At 44.7% G+C, this 23,696-nt stretch overlaps 1 protein-coding gene across 2 annotated transcripts in view; it reads left to right on the top strand.

Annotated features, from left to right (window-relative positions):
- The window catches only part of RUVBL1 (RuvB like AAA ATPase 1), a 50,802-nt gene that overhangs the window by 2,208 nt on the left and 24,898 nt on the right, over positions 1-23,696 (top strand). The window contains exons 1-3 of one of the 2 annotated variants that reach the window (XM_047782441.1): positions 2,293-2,537; positions 7,439-7,525; positions 18,096-18,228. In XM_047782441.1, coding sequence (XP_047638397.1) covers positions 2,397-2,537; positions 7,439-7,525; positions 18,096-18,228 — 361 coding nt within the window. In that variant the 5' untranslated portion in view covers positions 2,293-2,396. Of the gene's footprint in view, positions 1-2,292; positions 2,538-7,438; positions 7,526-18,095; positions 18,229-23,696 lie in introns of those variants that run through there. The other variant, XM_047782448.1, reaches the window with a different exon arrangement.

Here is a 23,696-nt window from a genome sequence, read left to right on the forward strand (position 1 = left end):
CTGGGAACTACACTGCAGCTATGGTAATGCCAGATCCTTTAACACACTGCACTGGACCAGGAATCAAACCCTTGCCTCCGCAGCAACCCGAGCCACTGAAATTGGATACTTAATTCATTCCCCACAGTGGAAACTCCCAAGGTTGGTGCCATTTGCATTGCAAGTGGGGCAGGGCTTGATTTGGGAAAGTAAAGGATTTCATCAAGAATCTGTCAGCTTTCCTTTCCTTTGTGCTGACTTCATTCTCAGGCAGTCTTCCCATGAAGTGGCAAAGTGAACTGGAAGCTTGGGACCCAAGTCTCTCCTTAAATTTCCAGTAAAAGTGCAGGACTGAGTGTCATTGGACTGTTTCCAGACTAATCACCATCTAGGGGAGGGGGGATACTATGACAGGCCAGGCCAGGGTCCTGTGTCCATCCCTGAAACAAAGATAAGGGTAGGAGTCAACCCATCTAAACTACTTGGATGTAAAGAGGAAGAAGAGTGGTTCTCTAGAGGAAACTAGAGTGAAGGTGGCCAGAAGAGATTACGGAGGGTGCTGGAGGAAAAATAACCCATGTCCACTGTTGTGGGCCTCACCTATCTTCATGCACCTTGCACACCTTGGACCCTGACCTGCTGTGTAGTCTTCTGTTGAAATGAAAGGAACTGTCTCGCTCTGCAACCAGGCCCAGCTTCTTTGCACACTGACCTGGGTCTAGGCCCAGGAAAGACATTTGCTCAATGTATGATCTTGGACCAACTCCATCTCATCTTAGGGCCTCAATTTCCTCACCTATAAAAGGAGAATGCTAGACTAGATCAGATTTTGAAATATTTTTAGCAGTTAAAAAAATATATAAGAATAAACAAAAAGAAAAAAAAAGTAACAGCTCTGGCAGAAGGGGAGTTGGGGGCCAAAAGTTTCCATTTACTGACAGAAACCATAACCACATCCCATAAAATCTAATATGTAAAATACGTGCAGCAAAACTGCATGACTGTGTGAGTATGTGGAGGTCTAGAACTGTACTGAATTTATAAGGAGACTTAATTGTGAGCCAGACCATGTGCCTGACACTGGGGTTAAAATGATGTGCAGTGCAGATGTGGTCTACATTTTCGTAATGCCTGCAGTTTAGAGGGAGAGACTAATATTGACCCGATAATTTGCAAATAATTAGGAAACTAGATTCAAATGTTACCATGGAGAAGTACAAGGAGATTTGAGAATCCAGAACTACTGCGGCTGGATTTGGCTTCAGGTCTGTCTCAAGCCTAATGCAAGCTTCCCTGAGCTCTGGGCAAGTCCCTTCCTTTCTCTGGACCTGAGTTCACTCATTTGTAAAATGGTGACATACCATCTACTCCTGAGGGTGTTACCCTTCTCTCAGGGTTAAGTCTGGACATTATCATCTCATGGTGCCTTCCTTGGCTCTCCACCTGTTCCACATGGCCCTGCTCTGGGCTTGCATTCCTCATGTTGTAAGTTTCCCACCTAAGATCTGAGCTTGTCAAGGCTGGAGATTTTGTTTTGATGTCTGCATCCCAGTGCATTCTCTTGTCTGGCTCACAGCAGGTGCTAACAAATGTTTGTTGAATGACTGTGTGGCCAATGGAGCACATCCAAAGGGCGAGTGTCAATATCATCATGGAACCAGACATGACAGGCTGCTAGGTGATTGTCTCATCTGAGGTCATGGGCTGGGATGAGGGTTACACAGGCTGCAAAGCCTTAAGTCCTCAGCTGGAGTTCCAGCTCTGCTGATTATGTGCTGTGTGTTCTTGGGCAAGTTACTGGGCCTAATTTAGCCACATCTTTATCTGTATTAGGAGTTACAGTATTTTACAGGGTAGTAGAGTTTTGGGGACATAAAACGCCACTCACAGCCAACTTAATTTAAGTAAAGAGAGGTGGCGAGGAGAAGCAGAGGACAGTTGCACAGAGGATGCTCAGCACTGCTTCTCCAGGGGATGAAAGGCTTGGCGGTCAGCAAACTGCCTAGTGAACACAAGCTTAAGATCTAAACCTGTTTTTTCATCTCCAACACCGAGGTGGAACTAGGGCTCTGCATAAGGGTATGTGTTTGGCTGCCATCACCAATGGTAGTACGGTAAAGGGAAGGATTCGGGCCCAGGTTCTGTGCAGCACCCCTCTCTTCCCCACCCAGGGAGGAAGCGCTCTCCGCGGGGGACACAAACCCTGGGACACAGCCGGAAGTGGGTGGGCGGAGCCTCCCCGGCAGCTGCGAAGGGCACGGCCAAGAGCCAGTGGGAGGTGGAGGCGTTCCCGCCGCGGCCAATGGAGCACCGACCGAGGCGGGCCTGGGCCAACCGCCTGGTAACGGCCGCGTGGTTACTGGGCACCCGGTGTGAGCTCCCAAGGCTCCGCGGGTGTTCGCGCTCAGGTGTGCAGGATGAAGATCGAGGAGGTGAAGAGCACGACCAAGACGCAGCGCATTGCCTCCCACAGCCACGTGAAGGGGCTAGGGCTAGACGAGAATGGTCTGGCCAAGCAGGCGGCCTCGGGGCTCGTGGGCCAGGAGAACGCGCGTGAGGTGTGGCAGTGGGCTGGGGGCGGGGGCGCTGAGGCGGGGGCTGAAGGGCTGAGTTGGGCGCTGAGGTGGACACTGAGGCGGGGCCGAGGGGCTAAGGCGGGCCCGGAGGGCGGGCCGAGGCGGGGGCGTCCCCAGGCGGGATGGTCCTGGCGACCTTGTCTCTGGCCGGCGAGTCCTGAGCGACCCCTGCCCTGCGCGGTCGGCGCGGCCGGGGGATGAGCGGGGAGGAGACGGGCCAGGTCCCTGTACTCCGGGGGCTTGCATTTCGGATGACAAACGTTGACTCCGGGGAGCAGAAGGACCGTTAGACGTAGGTGGGCTCCGAGGGCCCTGGCACGGGTCGGGATTTGGGCAGAGGGAAGCTCTGGGGGCTTCAGAGTCGGGAAGGGATCGGGCTGAGAGCGCGGGAGTTCCAGGGCCCGCGATCCGCTCTCCCGCCCCGCCAGCCTCCTTTCTGACCATTCCGTTAAGTCCGCTGTTAGTAAATGATGAAGGTGCCGAGTCGGCTCTCCTGCGTTATACTCACGAAACTGTTCAGCGTGGGAGCGGGCACGTCACCAATCCACTTGCCGCCCAGTTTAGCGATGGTAACGCTGGAGTTTATACCCGTGTGTTCTGACTCCTGAGCCCGCGCCCCCTGAGCTGATACGTCCCCAATCAGTAGTCTCTGCTCTCACGGCAGCCCCATGCCCTTGGCCTCTGCCGTGGCTTAGCAGCTATAAAATTGGAGTTTAAGACTGGTTCCTTCTGGCCTCATTGTGCTAATAGCAAAGGCCAAAGAGAAGCCTCTGGTTTCTTTTTTGAACATCCTCTGCCAAGAGAGGATATAGCAATAGGGTCAAGGTGACTTTGAAAATTCTCTTTATCCAGCTTCTGCTCACTGAAGACCTGTCACTGTAAATAACTGACATTGTCCAGTGCTTTCTACCTGCCAAGCACTGTACTTAGCAGCTCCTTTTCCATTGTCTAATTGTCACCTCCATCCTAGTAAGTGTCTCTCCTCCATTTTATTATGACTCTTTTCAGACATACAAAGAAGTTGAAAGATTCGTTTAGTGCATACCTGTGTGCCTAAGTTCTACAAGTAACATTTTACTCTGTTGCTTTATCTTACATCTGCTCCTTTATCCATCTAGCAATCTGCTTTTGCATTTCAAAATAAATTGTAGACATTAGTATACTTTACCATAAACCTGTTGGCATTTGTGCCACTATATTGTGAACTCTTTTCAGATGTGGAAGTTGTTTCACAGAGGTTACGTTATAGATTTGAGGTCATTCAACTGGTAATTGGTAGAGCCAGGATTTTTTTTTTTTTTTTTTGTCTTTTTGCCATTTCTAGGGCTGCTTCTGGAGGTTCCCAGGCTAGGGGTCTAATCGGAGCTGTAGCCGCTGGCCTTTACCAGAGCCACAGCAATGCAGGATCCGAGCCATGTCTGCAACCTATACCACAGCTCACTGCAATGCCAGATCCTTAACCCACTGAGCAAGGGCAGGGATCGAACCCACAACCTCATGGTTCCTAGTTGGATTCGTTAACCACTGAGCCGCGATGGGAACTCCCAGAGCCAGGATTTAAACTCAAGTCCATCTGATTCCAGAATCCATGGTCTTAACACTGATGCTGTGTGCTTCCATGTGAGTATGATCTTCCCAAAGGTAGAGATTGGGTAGTGTTATATACCCAGAACCTGACTTATTATAGGGACTGAGTGTTTATTTATTGAATTATTAGTTGTCCCATCTCTGCTACCAGGTCCTTGTTAGAGTCTGGTCACCTCAGAAACCTCTCTAGTGTTTAATGAAAAAAATTAGGTCGTCTTTTAAAGACCCTTCTGGTTTATACTTTTTATTATTATTATTATTTTTTTTGTCTTTTTTTGTTATTTCTTGGGCCGCTCCTGCAGCATATGGAGGTTCCCAGGCTAGGGGTCGAATCGGAGCTGTAGCCACTGGCCTACTCCAGAGCCACAGCAACGCGGGATCCGAGCCGCGTCTGCAACCTACACCACAGCTCACGGCAACGCTGGATCCGTAACCCACTGAGCAAGGGCAGGATCGAACCCGCAACCTCATGGTTCCTAGTCAGATTCGTTAACCACTGCGCCACGACGGGAACTCCTGGTTTATACTTTTTAAATTTTAGAATTCATTGGACATATCACTGGAGAGAAGGAACCTAAACTGAGGACAGTTAAATCGAAGAGGTTCTAGTGTGTGAATAAGAGTACACAGATAAGGTTTGGAAAGTCTCTTCTACGTCTTTTGAATTGCTCAGAGAATTCCAGTACTGAGGAGTATGATATTAGAGATTACTATGGAAAGGTCATGGTGGCTCTTTCATCTTTTCTTTTTTTCTTTTTGTGGGTTTTTTCTTTTTTCTTTTTGTCTTTTTAGGGCCACACTGACTGACAGCTTATGGAAGTTCCCAGGCTAGGGGTTGAATTGGAGCTGCAGCCGCCAGGCTACACCACAGCCACAGCCACACCAGATCCGAGCCACTTCTGTGACCTACATCATAGCTCACGGCAACACCAGATCCTTAACCCATTGAGTGAGGCCAGCGATCAAACCTGCTTCCTCATGGATACTAGTTGGGTTTGTTATTGCTGAGCCACAACAGGAACTCCTATCTTTTTAAAAATGCAGCATCTGAAGAATATCTTCTAGGTTCTGTTAAGTATACTCTGCTTTTCCAGCTGAGCTATAAATGGAATATAGCACATCCTTGAACTCAGGTTTTTGAGGGGGTAACTGTGGGACCAAGGTACCTCCCCACAGTCCATGTGGAGAAGTGAGAGAGGAGATAAGATTTGTTCACAAGACCCTGCCAACAAAGTAAGGCTCAGGGGGAAGAGCTGTGGCCTGTCCTAAGGCAAGGAGAATGCACCTTGTAGACAATCAGGTGTTAGGTTATTTAGTCAGTATAAGAAACCTTGTATTATGAAGTCCTGAGATATAGTTGTTCAGTGAGTGACTAACTCAGTCTTACTCCTTTATGTATTCTAAAATACATAAAATCAGTAACACATTTATGAAACTTCTGTTTGTGTATGGACATACATATACACAATCTGTATACAGTTGACCCTTGAACAACATGGGTTTGAACTTCATGGGACCACTTATATGCCGATTTCTTTCAGTAAATACATATTAGGGTACTACATGATCCTGAGTTGGTTGAATCCAGGGCTGTGGAACCACAGCTATGGAGGACTGACTGTATCGTTATGCCCTGATTTTTGACTGTGTGGAGTTTGGGTGCTCCTACCTTCAGGGGTTTAAGGGCCAACTGTGTGTATATATATATTGTATGTGTGTATGTGTATGCTGTGTGTATGAAATGTGTATACCTAGAGATACACAGTGTGTATATGCTGTTCATGACTTAATACTCAGAGTATTTAAAATATACCAACAGGGAAGTTCCCATTGTGGCTTAGTGGTAACGAACCCAACTAGTATCCATGAGGACTTGGGTTCAATTCCTGGCCTCTCTCAGTGGGTTAAAGGATCCGGTATTGCTGTGAGCTCTGGTGTAGGTTGCAGCTGTGGCTTGGATCTGGCGTTCTGTGGTGTAGGCTGGCAGCTACAGTTCTAATTCAGCCCTTAGCCTGGGAACTTCCATATGCTGAGGGTGCCACCCTAAAAGGACAAAAAAATAATAAAATAAAATAAACCAACAATCAAGTAATTTAATCTTGAGGATTTAAAAGGTATTCATTGGATCTTAGGATGCTATAGGTTTACTCTCACATGCAGCATTTGCTTTGTAGCATCCTGGGATAGTTAATTGATGGCCAACTAGTAGACTATGTCATTGATTCTTAGCCTTTGGTGGGTTACTTTGAGAATCTGATGAAAGCTGTGAATCCTCTTCCTTGAAAAATGCACGTTTGAGGAGTTCCCGTCGTGGCTCAGTGGTCAACGAATCCCATTAGGAACCATGAGGTTGCGAGTTCGATCCCTGGCCTTGCTCAGTGGGTTACAGATCCGGCATTGCCATGAGCTGTGGTGTAGGTCGCAGACGTGGCTCAGATCCCGAGTTGCTGTGGCTGTGGTGTAGGCTGGCAGCTATAGCTCCGATTAGACCCCTAGCCTGGGAATCTCCACATGCCATAGGTGCGGCCCTAGAAAGACAAAAAAAAAAAGAAAGAAAGAAAAATACACATTTGATTATATATACACAATTTGGTTTTCAGTTTCATTTCCAATTTCTGGATGTGTGTGGGCCCCTGAAGTATATCCCTTGTCTCCAGGCTAAAAGTCACTCTTCCCATTTGTACTCCTACGGTCCATTCTCCACATAGCAGTGTTTGAAAGCAACACTGCTTCACATCATCAGAACATGACATGTACCCTAAGATTTTTTCACTGACTTCCCATTACAAGTAGAATAAAATTGAAATTTTACTATAGACTGGAAGATCCTACTCTGAGTTCTGCCCCTCCTGCCTCTTCAACCTCATCTTCTTAGTCTCCTGGTTTTCTGGACTTGGTACCTCAGCCTTTCTGTCCCTTGACATGCCAAGCTGATTCCTGTATTTTGAATTTGCTGTTTCCTTTGCATGGAACACTGACTCCTGCCCTGCTTAGAGCTTTGTGTATTAAGTATAATACTGTCTAAGAGGCCTTTCCACCTAACTCTAGAGCAAACACTGTCTACAGCTGATGCTCTTTTCTGGCACTTTTTTTTCATAGTAGTGATCTTGTAGGATGTTTTTTTGTCCGTCTGTCTCCTCCACTAGAACATGAGTTCCATATGCTTTCACTGCCTCCAGCACCTACAACAGTGCCTGTGGTGTCCTGATACTCAATAAGTCTGAATTGTGGGGACTTTTTCCTCCTGTGAAACATTTTGATATTGATTTATGATTTCTTTCCATTGTGGTGTTTAGGCATGTGGTGTGATAGTAGAATTAATCAAAAGCAAGAAAATGGCTGGAAGAGCTGTCTTGTTGGCAGGACCTCCTGGAACTGGCAAGGTACTCATTTTCTCTCATTTTTTAAAATCCACCCAAGAGGATGATCTTAATGTCTAAGCCAAATTGAATTTGTGTCTTAACTAGTCTTTGTTTAGCTAAATTGGTGATATGTATGTTTTTTAAACCAATGCGCAATAATACAATTGAGTATCTAAAATCCATGCTTCTAAAATTCAAATTATCCTGGCTGACCTCCAGAGGAAAGAGAATGAAGTCCTCAGAGGGGGACTTATTGTCTCTGTAATTTGTCTTTTATCTCTTTCAAGTCTCCTTTGCTTTGGAAGTACATTGCTGTTGGCCTAGGGCTTCATAAAACCTTGGGAGTGACATCTTACTTGAGGGGGAAGGAAAGTCAGTCAGCAAGCAATTTTCCAAATGTTAACTGACTTGCTGAGACCTTAGGCAGATCCCTCACCTTAGTCTTTTCTGAAGTAGTAGCACTGCCCTGCCTGTTTCAGGCAGTTATTAAACTGGTCAGTTGTAAAATGATGAATTATCATTTTGAATTGACAGTGTATCTTATATTGGTGTCTTAGAGGACAAAGTGTTATGTTTTGTGAACAAGTAAACTTTAAACGGCTGTATAAACATGAGCCTCATTTCTCTTTCTGTTTGTCACTATATCAACCATTCACTTGCTGCTGTTCCTTCTCACATCTTAGACCTTTGCTCTCCCTCCATTTTCTTCTTCCTAAAGTGCATCATTAAGAAGTTCCTTCTAGGAGTTCCCATTGTGGCTCAGTGGTAATGAACCCGACTAGTATCCATGTTGGATATGGGTTCGATCCCTGGCCTCGCTCAGTGGGTTAAGGATCCAGCGTTGCCATGAACTGTGGTGTAGGTTGCAGATGCAGCTCAGAACTGGCGTGGCTGTGGCTATGGTGGCAGCTACAGCTCCGATTTGACCCCTAGCCTGGGAACTTCCAAAAAAGTTCCTTCTAGAAGTTTGTTGGTGGAAGTCAGGTTTGTATTTATCATGTTGCCTTTGTTATGCAAGATAGTAGATAGTTACATTGGGTATATAATTTAGTCCACGGATGTTTTCTGTCTGCCATGTTTTCTCTCTGCACCAGATGTTTTCTCTCTGCACCGTTTCTCAAAATGATACTTGCTTCCTTTTGGCTTCTAGTGTTGCTTTTGAGAAGTCTACTTATGAGGATTTTGTCTTTTTTCTCCAAGTGTTTTGGGGATATTTTGATTTTGATGTTTCACTGTGATATGTCAAAGAATTGGTTTCTTTTCTTTTTTTTTTTTTACAGCAAGGGGATCAAGTTATCCTTACATGTATACATTACATTTACATTTTTTTTCCCCACCCTTTGTTCTGTTGCATCATGAGTATCTAGACATAGTTCTCAATGCTACTCAGCAGGATCTCCTTGTAAATCTATTCTAAGTTGTGTCTGATAATCCCAAACTCCTGCTCCCTCCCACTCCCTCCCTCTTCCATCAGGCAGCCACAAGTCTGTTTTCCAAGTCCATGATTTTCTTTTCTGAGGAGATGTTCATTTGTGCTGGATATTAGATTCCAGTTATAAGTGATATCATATATTTTTCTTTGTCTTTCTGGCTCATTTCACTCAGTATGAGAGTCTCTAGTTCCAGCCATGTTGCTGCAAATGGCATTATGTCATTCTTTTTTTTATGGCTGAGTAGTATTCCATTGTGTATATATACCACATCTTCCGAATCCAATCATCTGTCGATGGACATTTGGGTTGTTTCCATGTCCTGGCTATTGTGAATAGTGCTGCAATGAACATGCGGGTGCACGTGTCTCTTTTAAGTAGAGTTTTGTCCGGATATATGCCCAAGAGTGGGATTGTGGGGTCATATGGAAGTTCTATGTATAGATTTCTAAGGTATCTCCAAACTGTTCTCCATAGTGGCTGTACCAGTTTACATTCCCACCAACAGTGCAGGAGGGTTCCCTTTTCTCCACAGCCCCTCCAGCACTTGTTATTTGTGGATTTATTAATGATGGCCATTCTGACTGGTGTGAGGTGATATCTCATGGTAGTTTTGACTTGCATTTCTCTTATAATCAGCGATGTTGAGCATTTTTTTTTCTGTGTTTGCCGGCCATCTGTATATCTTCTTTGGAGAAATGTCTATTCGGGTCTTTTGCCCATTTTTCCATTGATTGATTGGCTTTTTTGCTGTTGGATTGTATAAGTTGCTTATATATTCTAGAGATTAAGCCCTTGTCGGTTGCATCATTTGAAACTATTTTCTCCCATTCTGAAAGTTGTCTTTTTGTTTTCTTTTTGGTTTCCTTTGCTGTGCAAAAGCTTTTCAGTTTGATGAGGTCCCATGGGTTTATTTTTGCTCTAATTTCTATTGCTTTGGGAGACTGACCTGAGAAAATATTCATGATGTTGACGTCAGAGTGTTTTGCCTATGTTCTCTTCTAGGAGTTTGATGGTGTCCTGTCGTATATTTAAGTCTTTCAGCCATTTTGAGTTTATTTTTGTGCATGGTGTGAGGGTGTGTTCTAGTTTCATTGCTTTGCATGCAGCTGTCCAGGTTTCCCAGCAATGCTTGCTGAATAGACTTTCTTTTTCCCATTTTATGTTCTTGCCTCCCTTGTCAAAGATTAATTGACCATAGGTGTCAGGGTTTATTTCCGGATTCTCTCTTCTGCTCCATTGGTCTGTCTCTCTGTTTTGATACCAGTACCACACTGTTTTGATGACTGTGGCTTTGTAGTATTTCTTGAAGTCTGGGAGAGTTATGCCTCCTGCTTGGTTTTTGTTTCTCAGGATTGCTTTGGCGATTCTGGGTCTTTTGTGGTTCCATATAAATTTTTGGATTGTTTGTTCTCATTCTGTGAAAAATGTCCTGGGTAATTTGATAGGGATTGCATTGAATCTGTAGATTGCTTTGGGTAGCATGGCCATTTTTACAATATTGATTTTCCCAATCCAGGAACATGCAATATCTTTCCGTTTCTTTACATCTTTTATTTCTTTGATTAAAGTTTTATAGTTATTGGCATATAGGTCCTTTACCTCCTTGGTCAGGTGTATTCCGAGGTATTTGATTTTTGTGAGGTGCAATTTTAAAAGGTATCGTATTTTTGTATTCCTTTCCTAATATTTCATTGCTGGTATACAGAAATGCAACTGACTTCTGAATGTTAATCTTACATCCTGCTACTTTGCTGAATTTATGAATCAGTTCAAGGAGTTTTGGGGTTGAGTCCTTAGGGTTTTCTATGTATAGTATCATGTCGTCTGCATACAGTGACAGTTTTATCTCTTCTCTTCCTATATGGATGCCTTTTCTTTCTTTTGTTTGTCTAATTGCTGTGGCTAGGACTTCCAAAACTATGTTGAAGAGCAGTGGTGAGAGTGGGCATCCCTGTCTTGTTCCAGATTTGAGTGAGAAGGCTTTCAGTTTTTCCCCATTGAGGATTATATTTGCTGTGGGTTTCTCATAAATGGCTTTGGTTATATTCAGGAATGTTCCCTCTGTACCCAGTTTGGCGAGGGTCTTGATCATGAATGGATGTTGGACTTTGTCAAATGCTTTTTCTGCATCTATTGAAATGATCATATGGTTTTTGACTTTTCTTTTGTTAATGTGGTGTATGATGTTGATTGATTTGCATATGTTGAACCATCCTGGTGAACCTGGGATGAACCCAACCTGGTCATGGTGTATAATTTTTTTGGTATGTTGTTGGATTCGGTTGGCTAAGATTTTGTTGAGAATTTTTGCATCTATATTCATCAATGATATTGGGCGATAGTTTTCTTTTTTGGTGGTATCTCTGTCTGGTTTTGGAATGAGGGTGATGGTGGCATCATAGAATGTCTTTGGGAGTATTCCTTCTTCTTCAGTCTTTTGAAAGAATTTAAGGAGGATGGGCACCAGTTCCTCTTTATATGTTTGATAGAATTCTCCTGTGAAGCCATCTGGTCCTGGACTTTTATTTGTAGGGAGTGATTTTATGACCTCTTCAATTTCATTTCTAGTGATCGGTCTGTTCAGTTGGTCCGTTTCTTCTTGATTCAGTTTTGGCAGGCTGTAAGATTCTAGAAAATTGTCCATTTCTTCCAGATTGCCAAACTTGTTGGCATATAGTTGTTCATTGGATTTATTTTCATTTATTGTGCTTGATGTTAACTCCTTCTGGATCTGAGAACATATTGTGTCTGATCAGCTCTGGGAACTGGCCTGCCTTCCCCTGTTCTGTCTGTTCTCTCCTGCAGCTCCAGCTAGATGAGGGTCCCGTGCAGAAGTCCTCCCCTGGGCGGCACTGTCCTGACATTTTTGGTTGTCGTACTTGGTTGGGCAGGGAGTGCCGCTGGCATCTTGTGGATAGAGGCCATGGGGTTTGCAGAGCATCATCCTGCAGGGCACAGAGCCAGCCCTGAAGGAGGAGTTCTCAACCTAAAATGGTCACAGTGCCACAACTGGGAAACTCTGGGCCAGAGCTTCTCATTTTGTCTTCTTTGTCTTTCAGCCTCTTTCATGTTTTCTGGGTTTTGCTGTTGTTGTTGTTTTGGCTGTGCCCTTGGCATGCAGAAGTTCCTAGCCAGGGATGGGCCAGGGATTGAACCTGCAAAATGGCAGCAACCAGCTACAGTGACAACACTGAATCCTTAACCCACTGTGCTGCAAGGGAATTCCTGGGTAGCTTCTGGTTTTTTTTTTGGTCTTTTTAGGGTCACACCTGCGGCATATAGCGGTTCCCAGGCTTGGGGTCAAATCAAAGCCATAGCTGCTGGCCTATGCAGAGCCACAGCAACTTGAGATCTGAGCTGCATCTGCAGCCTACACCACAGCTCACTACAATGCCAGATCCTTAACCCACTGAGCGAGGCCAGGGATCGAACCCTCATCCTCATGGATGCTAGTCTGGTTCGCTAACCACTGATCTACGACAGGAACTCCATGGGTAACTTCTTTAGACTTCTTTTCCAGTCTGTCTTGTAAGCTCTGAGGAAAGGTGGTTGTTGTTGTTGGTGGTTTTTTTTTTTTTTTGTCTTTTTGTCTTTTTAAGGGCCTCATCTGTGGCATGTGGAGTTCCCAGGCTAGGGGTCGGAATCGGAGCTGTAGTTGCCAGCCTACACCACAGCCACAGCAGTGCACGATCTGAGGTGTGTCTGAGACCTACACCACAGCTCACGGTAACACTGGATGCTTAACCCATTGAGCGAAGCCGGGGATCGAACCCATGTCCTCATGGATGCTAGTTGGGTTCGTTATTCCATGATGAGAATGCCAAGGAGGAAGCTACTCTTTAATCCAGTCCATTGAATATTTTTCATTTTGAGAAATTTGAAAGATATGAAAGTGTGGAAAGAACAGTATGATGAACTGCTCTGTGCCCTAGTTGTAGGTAACTAATTGTAAACATTTTGTGACATTTGTGTTTTCTCTGTTTTACTTCTGAACCATTTGGAAGGAAGTGTAAGGACCTTCTCTCCTTCGTCACCACAGTACTGTCCTCCACCCCAGAAATGGGAGGTTGCTAATAGTATCAGCTAGTATCTGTTTTTGTTAAAATATCTTCAAGTTTTTTCAGTTTTTGTCTCTTTCATTTTTTATATATATATTTATCTATTTATTTATTATTATTATTATTTTTTAGACCCACACCTGCAGCATGTGGAGGTTCCCAGACTAGGGGTCGAATTGGAGCAACAGCTGCCAGCCTACGCCAGAGCCACAGCAATGCGGGATCCAAGCCGCATCTGTGCCCTATACCACAGCTCAATGCAACGCCGTATCCTTAACCCACTGAGCAAGGCCAGGGATCGAACCCGCAACCTCATGGTTCCCTAGTCGGATTCATTTCCTCTGCACCACGACAGGAACTCCCATTTTTTATGTTTTTAAATTCAATTATAATCAAATATCATACAGTTGTTACCTCTTGAGGCTCTTTTTATCTACAGCAGTTACTCTCCCCTGCACTTTTTGTTTTTATTCTTACGATGATGTTGACATTTTTCAAATTATTAAAAAAATTTTTTCAGGGCCACACCTGCGGCATATGGAAGTTCCCAGGCTAGGGGTCGAATTGGACCTATAGCTGCCAGCCTACACCACAGTCACAGCAATGTGGGATCTGAGCCATGTCTGAGACCTATACCAGCTCACGGCAATGCTGGATCCTTAACTCACTGAGCAAGGCCAGGGATCGAACCTGGTCCTCATAGATGCTAATTGGATTCATTACCTCTGAGCCACAGTGGCAACTCTGATGTCGACATTTTTGAAGAGTCCAGGACAGCTGTTTTGTAGAACGTCCTACACTGGTTGTCTGATGCTCTCTGAAATGTTCAGCACTTTGGCAAAATGCTGCACAGGTGACACTGTGTCTGGAACCTGCAATTGGAGACTTATGCCACGTTCCACTGTAAGGGGACTGATTCCCTCTAATTCATAATCATTTGGAAAGTAACACTGAAATTTTCTGAATATCCTTTTACCCTATGGCTATAGTATTCATCAATGGTTTCCTTATCACTTATCACATTGGTCGTTGCAAAATGGTGGTTGTCTAAATCTGTTGTGTCTTCTACATATATTAGCTTGCCCTCTTTTTTTTTTTTTCCTTTTTTTTTAGTAATGAAGAAGCCCCTCCCCCAACCACCCATTTTTTTTACACTTTTAATTCCTTCAAAATCTGGCTGTGCTTGATAGCCTTTTGTTTGTTTGGTTGGTTGGGTTTTTTTTTTTCTTTCTTTTTTTTGGTTTTTATAGTGCCACACCCATGGCACATGGAGGTTCCCAGGCTAGGGGTCGAATCGGAGCTATAGCTGTCGGCCTACGCCACAGCTATAGCAACTTGGGATCCTAGCCACATCTGCGACCTACACCACAGTTCATGGCAACCCCAGATCCTTAACCCATTGAGCAAGGCCAGGGATCGAATCCGCAACCTCATGGTTCCTAGTCAGATTTCTTTCCACTGCACCATAATGGGAACTCCAGCCTTTGTTTCTTGTTCATTAAATATTTTCTTATTTTGTATCATGTATCTGCTTGTGAACTCATGTTTGATCAAATTGAGGCTTCCCTGATCTCCTGGTGAGGGCTGAATGCTTCCTGAGAGGACTTGTGAGGGGCTCTGCTGTGCTGCCAACCCAGGGCTCATGATGGGAATTTTGTGGCTTGGGTTTTCTAGCTATCAGGCAGTGTAGACACTAGTCCTGAATTTGTTTGAGAGCCTCCTAGGGAGACTTTGTCAGCCAGAGCCATGATGAGACTAATAAGCTTGTCCTTGTCCCTTAGAGGTTTTCTCTATGGCCACCTTGTCTACCAATGTGTGCCCTTCAAGGCTCCTTTTTACCCAGGGGTTTCTGGCATCTGTGAAACACCTGCCCAGCTTTCAACACCTGTCAAACACCTGCCCTCTGGTGCTTTGCTACTCTGATCTATCATGACCATTTTCTTATTATAGATGTTTTGTAACAGGAAGGAGCCATGTGGCTCTAGTGGCTATTCTGCTGAAAGCATGGGTCCTTTATGCTTTTGTAACATTGTTCACTTTCCTCTCAGGAGAGCCTCCACACCAAAGGTTGTCCTGGCCCTGTGCATGTGTTGAAAGTGCGGTAACTCTCCTGTGTGGCAGTGTGCCTGGGGCCCCAAGCTTGAGGCAACTTAACTGAGTGGATGCAGGAATGTGGTGCTTGTTTAGAGTATGGCCATTTCCCCCTTGAGGCCTGCACACACTTAATAGGGCTTTGAGTTTGGGTTTTAGAAAAAGGTATTCAGATGAAATTGAAAGTAAAGTAGGTTATTTAATCTTTTGGCAACAACGTTTTTTGTGCCGCTTGTGTGGGGGGCACACACATGGGTATTGGAAATTGGGGTTTACATCCTGGCCTTGCTGTTTGCTAACTGTTTGACTTCAGGTAAGTTAAGTTGAATATTTCTGAGTTTTAGTTTTAGGTTTTGTTTGTTTGTTTTTGTTTTTTATCTTTTTAGGGCCATACAGCAGTTGAAGGTTCCCAGGCTAGGGGTTGAATCAGAGCTGCAGCTGCTGGCCTACACCATAGCCACAGCCATGCCAGATCTGAGCCAGGTCTGCTACTTACACCACAGCTCACAGCAACACCAGGTCTTTAACTCACTGAGCTGGGCCAGGGATCAAACCTGCATCCTCATGGATACTAGTCGGGCTCATTACTGCTGAGCCACAAATGGGAACCTCCTGAGTTTCAGTTTCTAAATGCACAAAATTTCAACAAGGTTATCAAGTTCATAGGCTGGTTGGGAGGGTTCAGTGGGATCTCTTGTTCAAGTTACTCAGCCCCTTATAGTAGTGTAGGAATAGTTCACCAGTAGCCACATCATATGCTGGCCTTCTAGGAGCATTTAAATGAAGGAAACTAGGCATACCTGAAACATTTCCTTTTTTTTTTTTTTTTTTTTTTTTGCTTTTTAGGGCTGCACTTGCTGCATATGGAGGTTCCCAGGCTAGGGGTCCAATCACAGCTACACCTACCGGCCCATGCCACAGCCACAGAAACACAGGATCTGAGCTGCGTCTGCGACTTATACCACAGCTCACGGCAACACCAGATCCTTAACCCACTGAGTGAGGCCAGGGATCGAATCCACAACCTCATGGTTCCTGGTCGGATTCCTTTCTGCTGGGCCACGACGGGAACTCCCCTGAAGCATTTCTTAACCAAGCATTCATCATATTTTAGTGGAATATATTGATCATCTCTTCTGTATTTGGTAGAGGAGAGGGTCTTCCATTGTATCAGGTGTGTCACTGTCTTTGTAGTTTAATGCTGAGTGTGGGGAGCTGGGGCCTGTAGCCACAGAGGAGAGAAGGAGGAGAGACTGAGAAGGTGGTGGAGTTAAGATGGAAGGCAGGTTTGGGGAGTCCTGGTGTTGGTGAGCTGCTGCCTGCCCATCATGCTCCAGAATTTTCCTTCACTCTCGGGATACAGGAGAATACAGTTTTAGAGCTCTTAGCTTCAAGGGCACAAACTCACGTGCCTGCTCAGATGGGCAGAGGGGCTGAGTGAAGTGCCCAGGAAGCCAGCATAAGCCCTTGCTGGGGAGGCAGCTGGCCGGGCATCCACTCCCAGTGCTGCCACATGGTTTGACCCTCCCTTTGTGTTTCTCAGAAGAAGCTGAGTAGCTATATGTGAAATTTCCTGATATTCAGAAATGGGCAGCACCCTGAGTTTAAAAACACACGAGACTCTCTAGGTCCAAACCAGAGCAGTCTGTTGGCAGTTACTTTGCTCACAGTGATCTAACCCAGGACTTGGATTTGACAGATGAGGAGGTCAGGCACCAGAGATTCAGCCCAGGGTCATGTTGAAGATGAAACTGTCCACAAAAGGACATTGAAAAGAAAACCTAAGAGGAAGCTTTACTGGGCCAGTTTTAAGCATTGTCTCAGAGAGCCACATCGCTCTTCAGTAGCAAGCTGGTTTTCTTCCTTAACCTGTACACCTTGGCAATTGGCCTTCCCCATTTGGCTTTTGTGTCAAAGTTGAGGAAAGGTGAAAACAACACAGAAAGCCCATTGCGTTGCCCATCCTACTCCAGATTCAAGGCTTTGGCTTTTTTTTGGTATTTTTGTTTTTTCTAGGGCTGCTCCCGAGGCATATGGAGGTTCCCAGGCTAGGGGTCCAATTGGAACTGTAGCCGCCGGCCTACACCAGAGCCACAGCAACTCAGGATCCAAGCCGAGTCTGCCACCTACACCACAGCTCAGGGCAACGCTGGATCCTTAACCCACTGAACGAGGCCAGGGATCGAACCCACAACCTCATGGTTCCTAGTCAGATTTGTTAACCACTGAGCCATGACGGGAACTCCGTTTTTTTATACTTGATATTTGATCCTCCATCTGTTAAGTCTTCTGTTTGGCATTTGCTAGCTAGTTATCTTAGCAAAAGTCAATTTATAGTTTATTAGGGCACATTCAAGTGTAACTTCACCTGATCACAGCTTCAGAACTGTCATTCTTCACAGTTTGGGGGGCCACTCAGCATGAAGTGAACTCCCTATCATTCATTCCTTGATTATTGATATCTGATGGTTGTAGATTGGTGCCTTCCTGTATCTGTAAAGGGAGAAACCAAGTAGTGCTGTTCTACCATGATGAGGTCAGAACCCTGTTTTGATATTGAGGGGACAGTTTTGGAAGACTACCCTGATTCTAATGTGACCCTTCTGCCAGGCTTTAAGGCTCCACTCTGCCATTTTCTAGATATGGCACGAGAACATGTTATTTAATCCCTGTGTCTCCATGTTTATGAAATGGGGAGAGTACTGGTGTCCATTTCATAGCGTGAGTGAGAGGGGCCAATGACGCTTTGGGAGCTGAACCTGCACTGGCTGGAGTCTTGGAAATCACAGCCATTGTGATGACCGATGGGAGCGATTAGATTCCAGTTATATTAGAAATTGACTGTCCACAAAACAAAAGTCATCTAACATTTATTGTGAAACGTGTAAATGATATTAAAACTAAAAGGACTAGAATTTCAGTTCCTGGTTAGTAATTTTTTTGTAGTTTAGGTTCCTTAATTATCATTTTTCAAGGATATGAAACAAATGGATTTGTTTTCTTCTATAGACAGCTCTAGCTCTGGCTATTGCTCAAGAGCTGGGTAGTAAGGTCCCTTTTTGCCCGATGGTGGGGAGTGAAGTTTACTCCACGGAGATCAAGAAGACAGAAGTGCTGATGGAGAACTTCCGCAGGGCCATTGGTGAGTACCCCACCTGCACCCAGCACCCCATGCATATCTTGCTCGTTTGAGGCTTGTCCTCATCTTCATCTTCCTTGTGAAAATGCCTCTAGGATTCTGTGGCACCTCCCTTTTTCTCTTGGCACCATTTCTGTAATCTTTGCAAACAAAACAAAAGCCAACTTTTCTAATGGAGGCAAATGTGGGCCCCAGCAAAGGGGCTGGAGTTCTTCATCTGATAAAATAGATATAGCTGTAAAGCAATTTAAAAAAAAATCGTCAGGTGTCCCCGCTGGGTGCAGCCAGTTAAGGATCAGGTGTTAGTGCAGCTATGGCTCAGATTTGATTCTTGGCCCAGGAACTTCCATGTGCTGTGGGTATGGCTGAAAAAGAAAAACAACAACAGCAAAAAAAAAGTCAGATATTCCTGGTAGTCTTCTTAATTTATTTTTATTTTTATTTATTTATTTATTTTTTTGTCTTTTTTCTATTTCTTTGGGCCGCTCCCGTGGCATATGGAGGTTCCCAGGCTAGGGGTCGAATCGGAGCTGTAGCCACTGGCCTATGCCAGAGCCACAGCAACGCAGGATCCGAGCCACGTCTGCAACCTACACCACAGCTCACGGCAACGCTGGATCGTTAACCCACTGAGCAAGGGCAGGGACCGAACCCGCAACCTCATGGTCGGATTCATTAACCACTGCGCCACGACGGGAACTCCTATTTTTATTTTTTATTTTTATTTTTTTTTGTCTTTTTAGGGTTGTACCTGTGGCATATGGAGGTTCCCAGGCTAGGGGTCAAGTCGGAGCTGTAGCCGCTAGCCTATGCCATAGCAACGCCAGATCCAAGCCATGTCTGCGACCTACACCATAGCTCTCAACAACACTGGATTCTTAACCCACTGAGCGAGGCCATGGATCAAACCTGTGTCCTCATGGATACTAGTCAGATTCGTTTCCACTGAGCCACGACGGGAACTCCCTTCTTGTGCTTTTAGAGATGACTGTCCACTGAAAAGGTACTGGACACTGTGTGTCATGCTGTTAGACACTTGCCCTGGATTCTGAGCTAGTCAGTGAGCAAGGAAACCATGTGAGAGGACAGAGCTTTGAAGCCGTGGTACCCACCTTGAAGGGCCTGGAGTTGTTGTACTGAGTGCCAGGTTCTCCACTGACAGTAGCCCTTCACTCATCAAGAGGAAGTTCTCAGTTTGCATTTCGCATCTGACAAAATAGAATCTCATAAAGTTAAATAACTGGCCTGGGATGACCCAGCGAGTAAGTAAAAAGCAGCACTACAGTCTGCATCACATCTTGGAACCCATGCTCAAACCATGTCTGTAAGCAGAAAATTGCTACTCACCCGAATATTTACCTCTTGCCAGCTGGGACTTCTGGGGCATTCTCCTGGCCCCATTCCTACTTGTCTACCTCTGAAGAAATTGTGGTTTCCCTCAGACCTTCTTGTAGAAATAGCTTATTCCTATTAAGGTATTAAAAAATATTTAATGTGTCTCTGCACATATGGGCATCTGTCTCTAGGATATACTTGCCAAGTTATAGGTTATGAACACTTGTCAGAACATCTGTGTCATTTTATAGTCCTCTTGGTTATCAAAACAAGGTAAGTATTCTCAAGAAGGAAATTTACTAGAAAACTTCAAGAAAATTATGAAAGTTTAAAGAGTGGAATTGTCTAAGCCCAGAATTTTTTCCTTGAGAATGCTAAGGTCTAGTTTAAGGTTATGGTCTTGAGGGCCTTAGGCCAGGTTTAGGGCTTTAAATTTTATGCTGAGTGAAACATTTGGAGAGTGCTTTCAGTTTTATAAGAATCCTTCTGGCTGGACTGTGGAGAGAGGGCAGAAGCAGGGAGACCATGGCGAGTCTGAGCAAGGGGTGGTGGGGCTTAGACCAGGTTGGTTGTGGAGGTGCGAAAAGTGTTGGGTTTCTGGGTCTGGCTGGGTGGTGGAGCTGAGAGGATTTCCTCAAAGAGTAGATGTGGAGCTGAAAGAGGGAGGAGGTGAGGATGAGTGTTGGGTTTTGCTTTTTTGAAGATGAGGAAGTGTGGACGAAGCCAACTGGGTGTCTGTTGAGTGTCTGCTATGCGTATAGTAAGCAGTGTTTATCAGTGTAGCCCCAGTTCCTGGCCCATGGTGGGTGCTCAGTGAAGTTTTCCTGAATGAGAGAAGGGGAGGTGCACTTTGAAGCAGGTAGAAAATAGGACCTTTAGCTAAGATAGCCCAAAGTCTGTGTCTGGTCAAGAGATAGGTGGTTGTTTGACTTACATGATTTTTTTCTTTAGGGCTGCACCTGTGGCCTATGGAAGTTCCCCAAGCCTATGCCACAGCCACAGCAATGCCAGATCCGAGCCACATCTGCGACCTGTGCTGCAGCTCACAACAACACCAGATCCTTAAGCAGGGCCAGGGATCAAACCTGTGTCCTCATGGCATGCATACTAGTTGGGTTCATTACCCCTGAGCTACAGCAGGAACTTCACAATATTTTTAAATAACTTTTAAATTAATTGCAGTATTTGGAAGTTGGGAGATGTCCTATGAAATGAAAAAAGCTTTCATTCCCACACACCTGCAACGGTCCAAGAGAAGCAGGCGTCCTCCCTTGCAGAGTTGGCTGCACTGGCTCACCCTGGTCTCTGTTTCCAGCTCTACTGCTTTCTAGTCCCTGCCAGGTCCCTGTAAGCACTGGAATTTGAGACTCTTGTTTTAAACCAGACTATGTGCTCTGTCCATAGGCTAAGTTTGGGATTTTTTTTTTTTTTTTTTGGTCATACTTGTGACATGCGAAAGTTCCCCAGGCCAGGGATTGAACCTGTACCACAGCAGTGACCCGAGTCTCATCACTGACAATGCCAGGTCCTTAACCTACTTAGCCACAGAGGAACTCCTGGAATTATTTAAACTGCAAAATCTTTCTTACTGGATATGGTTTTTACCATGAAACATTGGATTTTGTGTGTGTGTGAGTGCCTATTTTATTTTCTTTCATTTTTGCTTTTTAGGACTGCACCCACAGCATATGGAAGTTCCCACACTAGGGGTTGAATCAAAGCTGCAGCTGCCTGCCCATGCCACAGCCATAGCAATGTGGGATCTGAGCCACATCTGCGACCTACACCACAGCTGACTGGATAATCGAGCCCAAATCCTTCTGGCTACTGATCGATTCATTTCTGATACTCCACAACAGGAACTCTATGTATGCCTATTTTAAACAGAAATATATCATACATATAAAAAAGTATTAAAATACTTGCAGTTTAACAATTAATAAAGTAAATGCTCATGTAGGCAGCATGGCTGGTACCAGGTGACAACCTCTCACCCCGCCTAGGCATACCCACAGTGCATGAGATGGGTGTGGCAGTGGGCTCTGTGGCAGTCATAACCCTGTACACTGTGTGTGTGTGTGTGTGTGTGTGTGTGTGTGTGTGTGTGTGTGTCCTAGGCAGTGTGGCTTAGCTTTGCCCCATTTAGACTTTATCTAAGCGGAACCTACTTTAGGTGCTATGTCTTGCTTTTTACAGGTATTTGCCTTTTTAAGGTTCAGCTTATGTTAATACATGTTGTGTTTTCCTTAGACTTTTATGTTGTACCTGGAATAATATGGGAAATGGCTCACAGAACCCTCTTCCTGGTTTAAAAGTTGAATACTTTTCAAAAATTTAATGGATGTGTGCCAGATATTGTATTTAGCTCATTAATTAATGAGATAAAAAGTAAGATGTTACCGTTGGTTCATCATGAGTACTTTTTAAATGTATTTTTATTTATTTAAAACGTATTTTTCTGAATTGATAAAAGGTGACAAAACTGACCTTTATGTGAATGCATGTGTTTGGTTTTCTTAAATTTATCTTAAATGCTTTGAAATTTGACAAAATAGAGATAAATTTCCTGGGCATCTGTTTTGTCATTTGCCACTTTTGAGGGGAGGGGGCGATACCATTCTTTTGATGGCAGCAAGGTGAAGAGAAATTTCTTGATTCTGCTACAGAATAAAAAGGCAGGCCATTGACTATCTTTAAAAAGAAACCCTGCCCATCTTCCTCTGCCTTTGAATTCCTGTGAAATGGCAGAGGGGGTGGGGAGGAAGCGGTAAGCTGACCAGAAATAAAAAGCAAGGAGTCTCTGCTGTTTCCTTGACGTGATGAAGGTCCCTGTCAGGGATTTAGAAACCTGAGCCAGCAGATGAAACCTGTGTCGTTCACATTGTCGTTGCCAGAGATAGCACCAGCCCGGCCCCTTCCTGGCGAACAGCCGGTTTCATTGTCCATCACCCACATCCCTGTCTGCTTGTCAGCACAGAGCAACTTCTAAACAAATGTGGGGAGACGGGAATGCCTTTCTTCCCCCCGTCAAGGAATTTCATGTCACAGTCAGTAGTCTACCAGTAAATAGAGGGAAGCATTCTGTTTGAAGGAACTTATCTCTGTGGGTATAAAAGTTTTGATTAAAAAAAAATCAAAGTTAATTTTGAAAGTAAAATCTTCTGGTACATTTATGTTGTTTGGAAAGTTTTTGTCTTGATGTTCAGAAACTAAGAATTTGGTGAGGTAAAAATGAAATGCAGCCTTTCTTTTGGGGCTATTCCAAGACTTCCATTTGTAGGCTATCAGATTGAATGAAGATCGGGTAAAACTTTTTCTTAATTTCAGTATCTGAGAGGCTTTGTCCTGATTGGGTTTCTGGGGAAAGGAGGCAAACAACTCAGTGATAAGATAATGACGAAATTTGAAAGAGGGAAGTGATTGAGAGTGTCTGACCCCACGGGCACTGTTTCTTTGTGCCACTGGGATATTTCTCTATCAGGACCAAGGTGGCTTGAATGTGAGGATACCCAAACCATATCAGGGCATCCCGCCCTCAGAGTACTTTTTCTCCATATTGCGAGCAGAACAGAGTTCTTCATTCTTTAGATGAGTGTTTCTCACCTAAGGCTTTACATTGGGATCATCTGGGGAGCTTTAAACTCATAATAATGACAGGGTTCCTCCTGCTGAGATTCAAAGGCAGGTGTTCTGAGTGCGGTCAGAGCTGGAGGGATTGCAGAAACCCATCAGACAAGTGTACAGGGTGGGAACCAAGATTGGACCCAGGAGAGGCTGAGGGCAGTGCTCCCTCAGCTTAAGCCAGCAGTGTTCCTCCTTTACAGGGTCCCACTGGGTCAGTACTTAAATATTTACATATATATACTTCTTTTTTTTGGTCTTTTTAGAGCTGTACCTGTGGCATATGGAGGTTCCCAGGCTGGGAGTCAAGTCAGAGCTAGAGCTGCCAGCCTACACCACAGCCACAGCAACGCCAGATCCAAGCTGTGTCTTCGATCTACACCGTGGCTCACGGCAATGCCAGGTCCTTAACCCACTGAGCGAGGCCAGGGATTGAACCTGTGTTCTTATGGATGCTAGTTAGATTTGTTTCCGCTGAGCCACGATGGGAATTCCATTACTTAAATATATATTTT

Source organism: Phacochoerus africanus, chromosome 1, assembly GCF_016906955.1.
Source record: "Phacochoerus africanus isolate WHEZ1 chromosome 1, ROS_Pafr_v1, whole genome shotgun sequence".
Lineage (NCBI taxonomy): Eukaryota > Metazoa > Chordata > Mammalia > Artiodactyla > Suidae > Phacochoerus > Phacochoerus africanus.